The 15430-nt window shown below is 35.3% G+C and overlaps 2 protein-coding genes across 2 annotated transcripts in view; both read right to left on the reverse strand.

The window, feature by feature from the left end:
- LOC120625636 (L-dopachrome tautomerase yellow-f2-like) overlaps window positions 1-13670 on the reverse strand; it is a 40328-nt gene extending 26658 nt beyond the window's left edge. Inside the window, exon 1 of the mRNA XM_039892722.1 lies at window positions 13396-13670. The gene's annotated coding sequence lies outside the window, so the exon portion shown is untranslated. The remainder of the gene's footprint in view (window positions 1-13395) is intronic.
- Window positions 1992-11007, reverse strand: LOC120625635 (protein PFF0380w-like). Its single transcript, XM_039892720.1, has 4 exons — window positions 8746-11007; window positions 5247-5438; window positions 4080-4240; window positions 1992-3060 (listed from the first exon to the last, which is right to left on the reverse strand). Exons 1-4 carry the CDS (start codon window positions 10657-10659, stop codon window positions 2829-2831), a joined length of 2499 nt encoding a protein of 832 aa, XP_039748654.1. The 5' UTR covers window positions 10660-11007; the 3' UTR covers window positions 1992-2828.
- Window positions 13671-15430: the final 1760 nt, after the last annotated feature.

Consider the following 15430-nt stretch of genomic DNA (forward strand, 5'->3'; position numbering starts at 1 on the left):
CAGTTATATTAAAATTCCAGATAAACCTCTTTAGATTTATAATAAGAATAGATTATATAAACGAGTAGATATTAAATAAACAAGCAATTCTTTTATACGTATGTTCAAATATATTTCGTGCATTTCGAAAATGGCTTCGATACTTACTCGTTCACTGTATCGTTAACTGTCTTTTAAGTCGGTTATTGCGAATCACGAGGTTCTACGTTCGATTCCCGGATCAGGCCTATAATCAGGCCTATAATTGAAATGTATCGAGATTTTCGGCCGAGAAAGATTCAGTCGGTATTTGGCAATTGACACTCTCCTCTCACCACGTAACCACGAGAGCACGTAGAGCTATCGATACCGGTAGGTGTTCATACAAACATAAAAATCTGACGACTTCCATAGCGCGGTGGTTCGATGTTCGGCAGAGAGGCTTCAGCCGTGACTAGTTTCAACTCTATTGAAAAAGACGTGCCGTACCACAAAGTGATTTAGCGATCCGGTACGATGCCGCGAAAACCGATCAAACGAGAAAGCGATAAGGGTAAAAGGTTTCATAAAACTGCCATAGCCTTAACAGGTTAGCCGACTGTCATTTTAAATTTTATCAGCACTTCGGAATAACTTGTAGTAAAATAAAGGACAATCGAAAACCGATCAAACGAGAAAGCGATAAGGGTAAAAGGTTTCATAAAACTGCCATAGCCTTAACAGGCTAGCCGATTGCAATTTTAAATTTCATTTAAAATTCACTTCGGGATAACTTGTAGTAGAATAAAGGAAAATATATAACCTAACAACTATTATATAGCTAAAGTGTTGGTTGTACGATTGCTTGATCGCTCTTGAAGTACCGATCAAACTTTCAATTCCGCGTTGAAACAAACAGACAGACAAAAAACTCTCCAGCTTTATTTAGTTTAGATATGGATTATGGATAGGAATCTGCTGTAAACAAGATGTTTCTGTTTAGCAGAGCGCGAGGAAAAGCGCGCGTCCAACCGCAACCGTGCGTTGATCCCAGTGCGTGCGCGGAGCCAATAACTGTCTCTATGTACTACAGAGTATAATATTATCTGATCATTTATGATTACAATCGATATTTTGTAATTAAACCGCGTTTTATACGTCGTCACTTAGCCTTACGTATATTTTTTCTAACTTATTTTATTGTGTAAACCATCCCTTAATTACTTTTTAATATATTTTAAAAATAGAAGAAAAGCAAATGTTTTTAAATAATTAAAAGTAAAATAAAAAAGGATATTTTGCTTTTGTATTTTATAATATTATAAACTTTTCTTTGCCCTAAACAGTAATTAAAAGATGGTCTATGTGGTAGAAATAATGGAGTGAAAGTTTTCGGGAAACGTAAAACAGCACACCATATTATTATGACAAATTCAAATAGGTAATAAACCCATCAAAATGGTTGAGAAAACCCGAAATTTTAAACATTATAAACAGGTTAATTTTAACATTAGGTATAAACAGGCTTCCCAACCAGTCAGAGCAATCGTGATGTGAGTGTGGGTTGAGGGAAGTTCGCTGTTACTGGCCTTAGTGTTGAAGGATCCATACACAGTTTCGCGACGCTGACTCTAGACGCAAGTCTAGAGTCCAAACGATGTCGCCATTTACCTCGATATCAATGGCGTAGAGTACCTACTACAACTATCGACCTACTTTATCCCTTTTTGATATTGTATAGAAAACCTTATAAAACAATAAAGGATTTCATCGATATTAAAGATTAACTTTAACTAGGTACGGATATTGTAAGTATCACGAAGGCACATCTAGAACCCATTTTCTTGTTTTACCGCTTTATAAATGCCTAACCAGTACCCACCTTTACGTCCACCATTAAATAAATATTCATTTCTAATATCTTAAGTTTACTCTATAAAAAATAATAATGCTCATGCTGTTATATTTACTATCATTTTTAATTAAAATAAATAGGTTTGGTACATACATTATGTTTTTTTTTATTTACAATTTAACTATATGTATTCTAATTACTAACTTAAATTAATGTTTAAAACATGAAATACCCAACTTGAAGCCATAAATTTAAAAAGTTTGATTTATTAACTCTAGACGTAAGCATCTACTAGCCTACATTGTGTATGTTAACATTCAATGTAAACAAGAATGCCATAAATATGACAAAACGTTTCGTTAAGGATGAAATAAATTTAAATACTAAGATAATTTTTTATCAGTCTCTAGTAAACCGTTAATATAATAGAATACTTCTAAAGTAATACTTATCTAAAATATGCTATTAATATATTATCTTATTTTATTTACACTAATACCTATGGGAAATGCATGTATATGGAGAACACAACTTGTAAAAAAAGAATCACTCCACCTTAGATTAATGATTGTTCTTTTAAGTGATAGTGCGCTACGGAGTCCAATCATTATTCTAAGCACTCCACCATAAAAAATAACAAAAAATCCTTGAAACACGTCGTAGTCTAATACATAATTTTCCTTCAAAATAATTTCCTTAAAAAAATCTACTCACTACTCTTCAAACTTTCTAACTCTCGGGCACGAAATTGTAAATGTAAGCAACTTGGATTTATTATTTCTTGCTTCAGTGGTTTTTGCTTGACGTTAACGAACGTCTGTATATATAGCTCTTCTTATTTATTTAAAGATATAGTTCGCACAATCTTACTTGGACGGACTGAAATTGGCTCTCCGAGACGTTCCATATTTGAATTAAAAAAAACTGTTTGTACGAAGCCACTTGTGACTTACTTCAGTTCGACCAACAAAGATCACGCGTAGGCTGGCATATAGTTTCGATGTCACTTATAAGTCTAGCATTTACCAGTTCTTTTGCAGTAACGTTCAAAATCACTATCACTGTCGTATTCATCGAAGTCATCCCTAAATCTGTGGGGAGAATGGGACTCTGAATTGTATGGTCTTCTAGGCCTTTGGTCGTGATAGCTGGTAGGTTGTCGGTGAGGAATTCTTCTTCTGCGATCTTGATAAGGAGTGCGTGATGGCCTCTTGGACTCAGGTGATGGACGCTGTCGATTGCGAGAACTGAAACATATAACAATGTTAAGTCTTCTTTTGAGTTTTTTGTTTTGTTTACTCCATATGTTCTATTTTGTGGCTAAACATCCATCTTTGAATATTTATCATACACAGATATGATTCTCTTTGATAATGGTTATAACAAAAAGCTTGTTTTCACCGATGAAATCTATATATATAAAAGAAAGTCGTGTTAGTTACACTACTTATAACTCAAGAACGGCTGTACCGATATGGCTGAAAATTGGTAGGTGGGTAGCTTAGAGCCAGGGGGCGGACATAGGATACTGTTTATCCCGTTCGACAGCGTTCCCGTCTGAGTTGACATAAAAAGTGAGTTACACCATTTATAACTCAAGAACGGCTCGACGAATTTTTATGATATTTGATTTTTTGGATTCCTCTTAGACCGGAATAGGATAATAAGGTATTAAAATAATAACATTCATCAAAAAAAATATGATGCGCGGTACGAAGTTCGCCGGACAGCTAGTAAATCAATAAAAAATATTTTAAAAAACGAACTTGATAGGTATATTTGAATAAAGAATGTTTGATTTCATTTTGTATATTTTGTTATAAGTTACTATCTACTCTTGAGGCATGCTTCTCTTTTGATGAGTGTTTTTTTTTTAAATACGATTGCATACGAAAAACATTGCATTGTTAAATGAGACGGAAAACACCGGAAGGGGGAAACACCCGTACGAGCATAGCTACAACAAGTATGGCATGTCTCCCGTCAAAGATGAAATAAATACCTAACTTACCTAGCTAAGAATTCTCCGTGTTAAAAACTAAAAGGATTGAGTATGCTGTATAGTCCATTATCTTAGGAAAAAACAACATAAAAAAATAGTAAAGTATGAGACGATTGGTTTGGCTGCACGGTGATATACCTTTTCCCTATAGGAAAGAATGAGGGGGAAAAAAATGAGACAATTGGTTATTTCAAGTTTCCTTTTTGAATATTTTACCACAAATTTTCCCAACATAGATAGATAGAGATATAAAATTTTACTTACTTCTTCGGTCTTTTATTGTATGGTCGCTTAGGCTCCGGACGCGAAATATACTCTTCTTCATAGGGATCTATCTCCCTATCATCGTGGGATTTCGTATGATGGAACACAGTTCGGATTTGAGGAATGTGCACTGGATACGGTTTTACTACTGGCACGGCAACCTGATAACGGGTTATGAGGTTAGATTATTAAGTACCAACAAAACATTTTGATAATAGGTATAATACTTGTTTGGGTAATTTGTTAATTTTACAAGCTTTAATAAAATGAGATATATAAGACTAATGATTATTATTAATTTTAGATTAGTAACTAATAAAGCGTTGTATATCGGTTATCTAATAGCCAATCCCGCACCATATAACAAAATTTGTGTCAAACTATTACATACTCGCTAAATAATATAGCTAATCCTAGGAGTTTATCTATTTATTTGACATTCTGGAAAATGAATATTAATCAATTGTTTTATACCTAGATATATTTTATTATATACATCATATGACGTGCAAGTGAGAAGGGTAATTTCCATAAATACCGGGTGCAAGCAACTTAATTTACAAAAAATTACATATGTTAATATTGGCTTATTCGCATAGCAAGTTATATTATATACAGATACAATATACATATATAAATAAAAGATTACGAATAGTAGATGATATATTAGTTTATAAAGTCCCTAATAGGTAGGTACATAGAATAAGAGGTTTCATGTTTACAGTACGTAAGTACTTGTCTTTTGAAAAAGGTTATATAGGTACCTGAGTTAATAAGACTTTCTTTTATAACAAATGATATTAATGTACTTATAACACTTTAAAGTGTTGGTTTATGTAAAACTAGTAGTAATGTAAAAACAGATTGTAATGTATTTTACAAATGTTAAATAAAAAATACGGCTCGCATACCAATCTTCTAAGCCCCATTTTCTCTTAGGGGCAATTTCCGAAATAAAAGTTCGTATAAAGAATAATGAACAGACAGACAGACAAATGACAAATCATAATTAGAAATCACAGATAGACACTTAATTAGGAAATAATCCGCGGCTAAATCAAAATGGGTTAATAATGTTATTTTAGAAAATTATATGTCACGCATTGTCATTTTATGTTACGTAGGTATGTTATATGTAGAATTTCTATGTAATACTACTGAACGCACCTGTTTTATAACAGGTACCGGAACAAGCTTCTCAATAGGATAAGGGACTCTTTTGATCACCGGATACGGCACGGGCTTCTCAACCGGCACGGTTAGTTCTCGAATAACCGGCACGGCGACTGGTTTTGGAATCGGAACCTTTACCGGATATGGCTGCGGCACCGGTACTACTACCGGATGTGGAACTTCTATCTGTAATTTGATTTGCAAACGAAAACTAAGTGCAAAAGAACCACACCTACGAAATAAATAAGAAAAAGTATGTTTTGAACCTATGAGTCCACTTTTATTGTACACCAAAGAAAAAAAGTTTTAGAAATATCAGTAGGTAGTAGGTACAGTGCAAGATAGATTTAGTGCTTATTGAGGCAACATTTTACACAAAAAAATATAATGGAGTGTGGTGGTCCGTCTTAGCTTTCCGGTGCGATGCGATGTGACGTAGGTTACGTGCAGGTTAAATACGAGTATAACAACTATGTTTTGCCGGTAAAGTGGTAACTAGACACGGCTGAAGTCTCCGATCAGACACAAATTTTCATAGATGTCTTAAAAATATACGCAGCGTCAACCTGTATTTACATTAAATGTAAATTAAATGGCGTCACGGATTCCTACCGCAACAGCAAATAGGTTATGAATTTTAAAACAATAATTCTATCAAGCCCTTGTGAACATTATGGAGAACTCTCAGGCATGCAGGTTTACTCACGATGTTTACCGTTTCTTCACCGTTTAAAGGATATTTAAATTGCATAAATTTTTTGGTAACGGACACAAATCTCTCGAAAACAATATGCCCGAATTCTTCTTCGAAATCAGATTATGTGTGATTTGGTGGACGTCCTCAGTACATACCTATTGGAAGGCTCCGGGATCTCCAAAGAAAGGACCGCGGTGTCGCCCTTGTACGGTGCCTTTTTTGACTCGTCTTAGGGAAACGATCCCTCAAGAACTCATGTGTCTCTTTTTGGGGCACGGCAGCCGGTGTTTGCAAGTGTATCTTCCCGGGACCACATGTGAGAGGATAATACCCTCACTCTGGCCATCCGTGGCCCCGAGGTCCCTTTATACAGGACCAAAGGATGGGGGGATCAGACTGGTAGTTCACAGTACAGGCTTAAACTAATGTATTTACTAATGTACCCAAGCTAAGGGACCAGGGCAGATTTTCTTTTTGATGCGTAGGGAAACGCATCATAAAGAAAATCTTTTCAAAGCAGTGGATTGAGTGCATGCGGTGGTGGTAATGTGCTCCTAAAATAAAAGTAGTTTTTTTTTTGTATTGGAGATGAATTTTATATAAAATCTGATTTAGTATTTGGTTTGGACGTCTATGAATCTGCGTAATACGTTTTATACAAAATTTAACAAGAACTCCGGCCTGCCATCCCCTTTGACTGGCTCCGTCTTGCGTATTCCTAGTCGTATTAAACTTATTGCAATAGGGATTTTGTGCTCTACAACAAATAAAGAGCACGAGCCATAAAATGGTGCGAGCGTTGAAAAACGCAAATTTCCTAACTCTTGAGTTGTCAAAGTCAAAGTCAAAAATATCTTTATTCAAGTAGGTAGGTAGGTAGGTATAGGTGGCACTTTTGATGCGTACATAAGAATTACACGGTAGTGAGATGATGGCGATAACCACATTCGTAAACTTAAAACTAAAGCTACGAGGCTTCCAAACGCGTCCACGTGACTTTTTCCGAAAATTTTCCGAGTTTCCAAATTTCCTAGCAAAATTTTCACATAAGCGTGTGCTCCCCACCGGACTGCACGACACGCGCACGCGCGAGAGCGGCGCGCACGCGAATTTCGCACGTTTTAGACGGTCGAAAAAGACATAATTCTTGAACCGAGGCTTCATAGCCTTACATAGCTGCCATACTTCGAGTGATAGAACATTCAACAAATTGACTGCTAAACACACTTACCGCCGCTCCTGGTCGAGTCTTTTTACGAGTCCGCTGTCGGGGTGTGCTTCCTGGCCTGGTGTTTTTTTTTTGTTATCACCATCTCACAATGTCATTCAAAATTATTAGAAGAGCAACCTGGTTAGAGCAATAATTCACACCCAAGCTTTTTTATAGATTACGTAGTCCTTTATACTATAATAGGACTTTTCTATAAGCTTACGTTTAATAAAAACTTTGAACTTTTTAAGAGAATCTACAAGATGTCAATGGGTAGTTTATTGTAGAATTGTATGCAATTTCCTTTAAACGAATTATGAATTTTATGTAACCTAGTATATTGCACTGTAAGTTTATTCTTACATTGCGTCACATTTTTTCTTAAATTTAGAAATGTTGTTATGAACCTGCTGCTGTTGCTACCTGCTGTATATTTCTTGAAAAATAAGCCCGCTACTTTGTGGTCGAGTGAACATGCAAACCTAGTGATGAAGTTAAATTTAAGTAGAGTTATGATATTGCCGCATAATTACTTCTATGCAATTAAATAACACGCGAAGTCCAAGAAAATAACGTGACATAAATTCCAAGCTACATTTACATACCTAGCCTATTAGCGAAATAATTGCCTATCTTCCTCTTCCAAACATCACGACACAACAACTTTTTGACTGTGTGCATTTAGGTATGAAAAATAAAATTATATATACCTATAGAGTTACGGAGTTTAGGTATCTGGGACATTTGATAACAGAGGACATTGAGAGGGAGCGTAGGGGTTTTGTATGAATTTTTAAAGTTGGCGATAAGATGTAATATGATAGTCCGCAAGTTTGCACGGTGTACAAGGGAAGTGAAGCTTACACATTTCAGAGCATACATAATTATATTATTCTGTATAAAAGTTTATTAAAAAAAGTACAATAGGTATCTATTAACTTAATAGCTTGTTATCTTTGGCGGTGCCTTGGGTTACAAACTAAAAGCTGAGCATTTGTGGTTGTTTTTGAGCGTATACCCACGTATAGGGACAAATTGCAACACGGCAAATTACACGTCGTGGGTCCTAACTTTTAAGACAGTTTCAGTTTATGGGAGAAAAGCTCTCACAAAAGATAATAGAGTAATGAAACGATTGTAAAACTATTATGGTAAAAGCATAAAGAGCTTATTATCTCCCTCAGGTGACGGCTAACCGTAAATCTGCTTTGAATTGATTTTCACTTTCATTAAGTTAGTTATGAAACCAGATAAGTAGCTATGGAATATTCCTAGAATATTTTCTTCGACTCTGTCTAAAATATTAGTTAAAAGAAAATTCGTAACACTATACATTATCTATCAAACTAGAACGCGGACTTTAGTTTCATGATTTCACCGAGTAAGTGTAATCATATAGGCGCATCATCTTACTGGCCACGAGGCGAGAAAAATAGTGCGCGACGTCCAACGTTACTCACACGATCCGCATTCCATCTTCTCTTTTTTATTGATTAATTATATAAATCACGATCAAGCAGTGAAGGATTCCAAGCCAGTGCACAGTAAATCTTACATTATAATAGAATATCACAATTTTTACTTACCGGGTATGGCTTCGGAAGTGCAACGTGAACTGGTTTTGGTTCTGATGCAAATGTTTCGTATTCACGAACAGAGTCTCTATACTTGGCCTTCAGGAAATTCTGCTTCCACTTAGCTGCAAGCTTTTTGTAATCAATATCTTCATCGAAATTATTATAACTTGGTTTAAACGAAGGCACATAAGAAGGATGTGATGTATCATGATTTCTTAGGCCTAGTAAATCTTCTTCTGTTTTATATCTGTTGCTTAAATCTCTAGTCATCCAATCATACGGATCTCTACTTTTTATAGGTTTATATGGTTTATAGCTCTCAAGAGAATCCCAATCACTTGGTTTATTTTCAAAAAGCTTTTGATAGTCGATACTTGTGTGGCGCTTCGGAATACGTACGATATCGTCATTAATTTCGTCATTGAATGGTTTTTTGGGATGGTTTTTGTATGAAGAAAACTCAGTGTCTTTGAATATATTTCCCCATTGAGAGGTCGTTGTAGGGGTTGTGTATGAATTTTTAAAGGCATTTAAGTATTCCTCTGAAAGTTTGTATTTGCTTTTAGGTATAGAAAATACGTTTTCATTATCTGAATTATACAGAGATTTTATATTCGATGTTTTAAATGGTGAATATTCTTTTTCCGGAAATTGGTAATCAACAAAATCAAGATTACTGCCAGCTGGAACTATTTCATCTATGCTACTGTTAAAAGGTCTTCTGGGCATTCCTGTGTCGTACTTAAAACTGGTATTACTATAGTTCGTTGAATACTCATACCCTTTCATTGCATTGCCATGTTTATTGACCGCATTATTTTCTAAACCAAAATTCCATTGTTTATTTTTAACTTTATCTTTGTAATCATTTTTGAACTTATTCTTCTTAAAATTATTTATTGTAATGGGATAATTTTCAGTGACATCTTCATTTCTTAATGAATTAACTTCGGACATGGTTTTCTCATCTGATTTCAAATGGGTATTTTCCTCCTTCAAGTTCCATTTATTGTTATACGTTTGTTCTTCCTTATCTTTTGTATTATAGTTTTTATTTTCATATGGATTTAAATTAACATCACCAGCTCCGTTGTTAAATATATCTAAGTTATATGGTCTATGCATAGACTCTGTAAACTTAGTAGACTCTACGCTTGTTGGATAATAATTTTTTAAACCAGTAAAATCAACTACTTTTTGAAATTTCAGCGGATTAGAGTCTACAGATTGTGTGTGTGGTATCTTTACCAGTTTTTCTTCTTCAGATTGTCCGGGTGATACAATAGGATAATAATTGTTACTCACGTTATCCATTAGTGCAGAATTCCCATTAATAACCGAAGAAACACTGTTATAAATATTATAATCCGTGTGATTTACATTACTAAAGTTCTTATTTTTATTTTTAGAGCTAAGCTTCGCACCATATATCGGAGAGTTATTATTGTAAGAATTTAGATTATATACTTCTTTTGTTCCAGTATTCTTGCTTCGATCACCATCTGTATCGTAACTCGGGGATGTAAAAAAATTCATTGATGGGGGCTGGTAAGGTTTTACGTGCGTTTCATACCCATCTCTTGTAATAGTATGAGTAGCTGCATCCGGCTGAGGATCGTAATAACTACCCAGCCCTGTGGAATCTATGGATGATGGGAAAGCTGGGGCATATAACCGTGTAGAGGAATCCCGGCTATTGCTTGTCAAGTAGGTGGCATAGTCGGGCGAACTAGGTACAAATCCGTCGTAACCCCCAACATCTTTGAATCCAAAAGTTGAATATGTAACGACATTCGGTTGCGGGGTGGATTCGGTAGCCTCAAGGCTTATGCGTTTCTTCTTAGTCCTCTTCCCACTAACGTTCTGAATCAAGGCTAATGTCACGAGAGATATGCAGATGAACTTGATATGCATGATGATCATTGGTGTGGAATACGCGCTCTTCGCATTGTCCGAAGGCGTGGACAGTACGTGGTGTCCGAGAAGCGACTGAACTAATAGGACGTTGAACGGTGTTGATTCGCGTCGGGGGTGCGAAGCCCCGAGCCGCCACTGCCGTGACTCTCAGTCCTACGAAAACGAAAGCGCTTCACGCTTGGTGAAACAGAAAAATTTCCCCCCGATCATTATCATTGTTTGCTAATAATATTGACTACATTTAAATAATTCACTGTCATTATTATGCGTGATTAATTTGTCGTGCACATTTGTGACTTCCTATTTAATATTTTAGCCTGTTGCGAGACGTGTTGGCATTTTAATTTTCGTTTTCGTTTATATTTTTTTTCTTTTATACCATTATTTCATATTATAAGCATAGGGCCTTATAATAAAGGGCTTGAGTTGATATAAAAACAATATGAAGAAAAAATAATTGTTTTTGAACACAAATAATGTTGTTACAAATTTGACCACATTGTATCTATATCTTTCTGTACGTGCTTTGCGTCGTAGCGCTCTATACTGACATACTAGGTTTTAGTTATGGAGTGTTTAATGTTTCTTTAACCAGATTGGTTGTTCATAAATGTTTCATTTAAGTACCTATACAATATGTTGGCGGTGAGAGGTAATTTCGTATTGTTTTTAACTATTTATTCGATGAAGTTCTAAAAGTTACCGTTGCAATTTATTAATCTGCATTATTATAAAAACAAAGCGATTATACAAAAACCAGCCAGGTGCGAGTCGAACTAAAGGGTTCCGTACCATTATATATAAAACAACAAAACAATCATGTCTGTGTTGTAGAAGCCCCCTCAAATATTTATTTTATTGTGTTTTTTAGTATTTGTTACAACAGAAAAACATCATCTGTGAAAGTTTAACTGTCTGACTATCACGGTTTATGACATACCTACAGCCGGTGGTGGCAGACGGATAGAAAGACAAACGGACAGCAGAGTCTTAATAATAGGGCCCCGTTTTACCTTTTGGATACGGTACCCTAAAAATGAAGGCGTGCGTGAGTCTGGCATAAACTGAAATGACTTGAGCGTTTTCTTATCCCGATTTGGAGAATATCACATGCGCGGAAATATTCAAATTACTCTTGTATTAATAACACTCAAAATATCTTATTCACGGACCGCTCTTATGAACAGAAATGTTGAAAGGAGTTGGTGTCCTCCCTGTCCCTGTCCAAACAATTAGGTACAGACATTAAACACAACAATTCATTTCGTCTACCTAAACTTTGGATAATTGGATATTTGACTGTGTTATATATATCAAGTGCTAGTAAAATCCTTAAAAGTAATTATTTTTCAATAATATTTCATTTCACAAAACGAAAAAATAAATTATAAATTTTTATAATTTATTTTAATCTAATAAAATTCTTATTTTTTTCGAGATGAATTCACGTGAATGCAAACGCCGTTGATTGGTTGACTCTCTGTTTACAGTCTTATGATGTAACAAGAGTGTAATCAATGTGGTATTGCTATCGCTATAAATAACTTTATTACTAGGGACTTAAAGATTTAAATCGCGAGTGACTACATAGGATTCTCGGAACGAACTTCAAACGTTTTAGAACTTTCCTCATATATTATATTATAATAGATTTTAAACCATTGTTTCCAATAAAACTAGATTTTAAGGGCGTATTGAAAGCGTGACACTGAGGTTTACTATCTGTTTTTACATTTTATAGACCTGTGAGGCTGTGACGCCATTCAAGTCAAGTGACCTAAAACCGAGCGTTTTGGCGCCATGAGTACCAATTTATTTGAATTTGTATAAAGAATTTTATGCAAAATACTGAAAATTGTGTTATAATATATTACGAAATAAACATATTGTTGGGTTTATGGTGCATTTGAGAAAATAATAAAGTCAAATACTCTATTATAGAGAGACAACAATGTTGTACCTACTTATAAAAATATTTTTTGGTCTTTTATGTTTTTTCTAATTTTTGTTTCAATCCTAGTCTTTTTAATTATTTGCTATGCTGTTTACGCAAAATGGAACGCCGTGATATAGTAACAGTGCTGTGACTTTGACATTTTTGTTGTTAGCTTCAATGAGTTTTCTTGAAATGATTGATTTGATTGTCGGCGAGCACTGATCTGAATTTGGCCTTTACTACATCATCGTCTCTCGGCGTGCACGTTTGAAATCAGTCGCGGTCTTAATCTGGCCTTTACTATACCTTCATGCCTTAGCGAGAACTAAGGACGTTTGTCCATCCTCATCGAAGAGCACTTTAACCATCCCAGTCATTGTCGATACAGAACAGTTGACATAAGTGAGTGAAGCGGCGATAGCTCAGTGGGTAGGACTTCGACTTCACTTTCGGGGGCAGAGTTCGATAACTATCTGCGTTTGCATTTAAAATATTACTTGCTTCAACGGTAGAGGAAAACATTGTGAGGAAACCTGCATGCCTGAGAGTTCTCCATAATGTTCTCAAAGGTGTGTGGAGTCCACCAATCACTGGGCCAGCGTGGTGGACAACGGCCTTAACCTCTTCTCCCGTGGCCTAGAGTAGGTTGGTCATGGATTGATATGATAATGTAGAACATAAAAGCTTCAGTACTAGGTCGTGCATTCCAATTTGGAGCAACGTATATCAATGATAAAGATTAATTCTTTATCATGTCAAAGAGATACAGCCCTTTAATGTGACAACTGGTAAATAACTGCACCAACCTTGCATCCACTTCACCCCGAATGGGATGGCAGCTAACGTCACGCACGGATTACAGCTTCGGCTCTGCAGACTTGACACAGCAATTGCCACTGTATTTGATTCTTGCAAGGGATTCTGTTCGACCGAAGTATGGAAAGGTACGGCTATCGACGGACGATAAACGATTGCGTTAAAACGTGAAAACGTTTCACATAGAAATATCTCCGGCCAGCAATTACGTATTGCCTCGTAGACGGTCGCGGAACTAGTCTTTTTTTGCTCACACACATTCAGGTGCGAAGTTGACCACACGTCTTGATACAGCCATTTTATTTTCAAACTACCCAATAATTTATGAGCAAAGATCAAACAGGGACATTTACATATAACACTATATAGGACAATAATAAAAAACAAACGAATATGCTAAAACACTTTTATTGGTCTATGTTTATTACCAAACGTTGATACATTTTCATTGTAAACTTTACGAAGAATTAAATCCCTTAAAAGCTAGTTTAGTTACATAATATCAAACATAAAATGGCCACGACACACAGCTTTCAAGCTAATTCTTCACATCATGACGATGCCACTTTGTACTAAGTCATCTAAATATAACAAAAGATAAAACATGATGAAACAAAGAAATAAAGACAAGAGTGAAAGGATAACAAGTGGAATAAGATAGGTACATTTTGGGATTTTCGTGTCAGTGAGAGTCATCATCCTACAAAATAATGGTAGAAACATATTTAACACCTAACCCGACGCGTCTTGTTGACGCCCACAGATCCATAGGCCGAATTTTTTAAATGTCCAGACTGGGCACGTGGGCTCAAAATGAATGGGGGCACAAATTCTAAGTGTGTAATTCTAATTAGTGGATCATTGAAGCTTCTTTGTAGCTTTTTGTGATAAATATTTCATTTTTATTGAAATCTGCCGGTTGATTTTTAATTGCGACAAGTGCGAAAATTGCTACTGACGTCATAAAGGGTCATATATACCTTGTACCTTGTACATTAGATAACACCCTATCGCAATCTTGACCATCGCCATGGATCAAATGGCGTGAGCTAGGTTCACATCATTGCGGGTGTTTTTGTATCAGTGGCAGGTAGGGTGTTATTAATATGTTTCCACCTTAACTCTACTTTATGACTAACTAATACTCTGAAAGTACTCAATAACATTTATAAATAGGCACAATGGAGAAAATCGTACTACGACGTTTATTTCATCAAACCGTAAACGATAATACTTGTTTGTAAAAATTCCAAGATTGTCGAAAAGTTTGATCGTTTACAGTTTTGTAGGCTAGGCCAAACTCTTTCACATAGCATTTCATAACTAAACTGCTTATACAATTTTCTTTAAACTGAAAGAAAATTGATCAAGACAGAAGAAAAAGAGAAGTTAGAAAAGGGCAAAATTTGAAAGAGAATTATAAAGAGAACTAAGAGAGAATTGTAAAGATATTTTTTTATGTGTATTTCTCAATGGTTTTTTAGGATAGATGAGTTCACCTTATAATTAATTACAGTAAGAGTTAACAGACTAGAAGAAGAGTTATCTTAAATAAGGATTTATAATATTTAGTGGTCTTAGAGATTCTCTAATTACATAGGTACGATATCATTAAACACAGATGCTGCAGTCAATTTTCTTTGGTAATTCGGTTTGGGATTTTTGAAAGAAAACTCAAACAAAGTCTAACACCCTCTACAAATGTTACTGACAACAGTGAATAGGATAGGTTCTACTCATAAATTTTATTAAAAGACGTTTTTTTGAAAGGCTTTCGATTGATGACAATCACGTCTGATGGAAAGCCATGATGAGGTCTAAAGTAATTTCTATCCCGGGGTAAATTCAGAAAATATGAAAATAATTTTTAGGAATCCGATCTTGACAAATGTTGGCAAATATTCAATATTTACCAAAATCATCAAAACCAACAAACACACATGGGTGCAAATAATTTGGTGTTACCTTTTTTTTATTTTCATCATATCACCAATTCGCACTGGGCCAGCGTGCTGGACTACGGCC

This window comes from Pararge aegeria, chromosome 8, assembly GCF_905163445.1.
Source record: "Pararge aegeria chromosome 8, ilParAegt1.1, whole genome shotgun sequence".
NCBI lineage: Eukaryota > Metazoa > Arthropoda > Insecta > Lepidoptera > Nymphalidae > Pararge > Pararge aegeria.

What these genes read in the sequence shown, in the direction of transcription:
- LOC120625635 (XM_039892720.1), bottom strand. Translation starts at nt 10,659, where the DNA reads ATGATCATCATGCATATCAAGTTCATCTGCATATCTCTCGTGACATTA. An exon ending in CGGTACCTGTTATAAAACAG is followed by an intron (nt 4,241 to 5,246) that starts GTGCGTTCAGTA and finishes ACCCGTTATCAG; the next exon opens with GTTGCCGTGCCAGTAGTAAA. An exon ending in TACAATAAAAGACCGAAGAA is followed by an intron (nt 3,061 to 4,079) that starts GTAAGTAAAATT and finishes TATATGTTTCAG; the next exon opens with TTCTCGCAATCGACAGCGTC.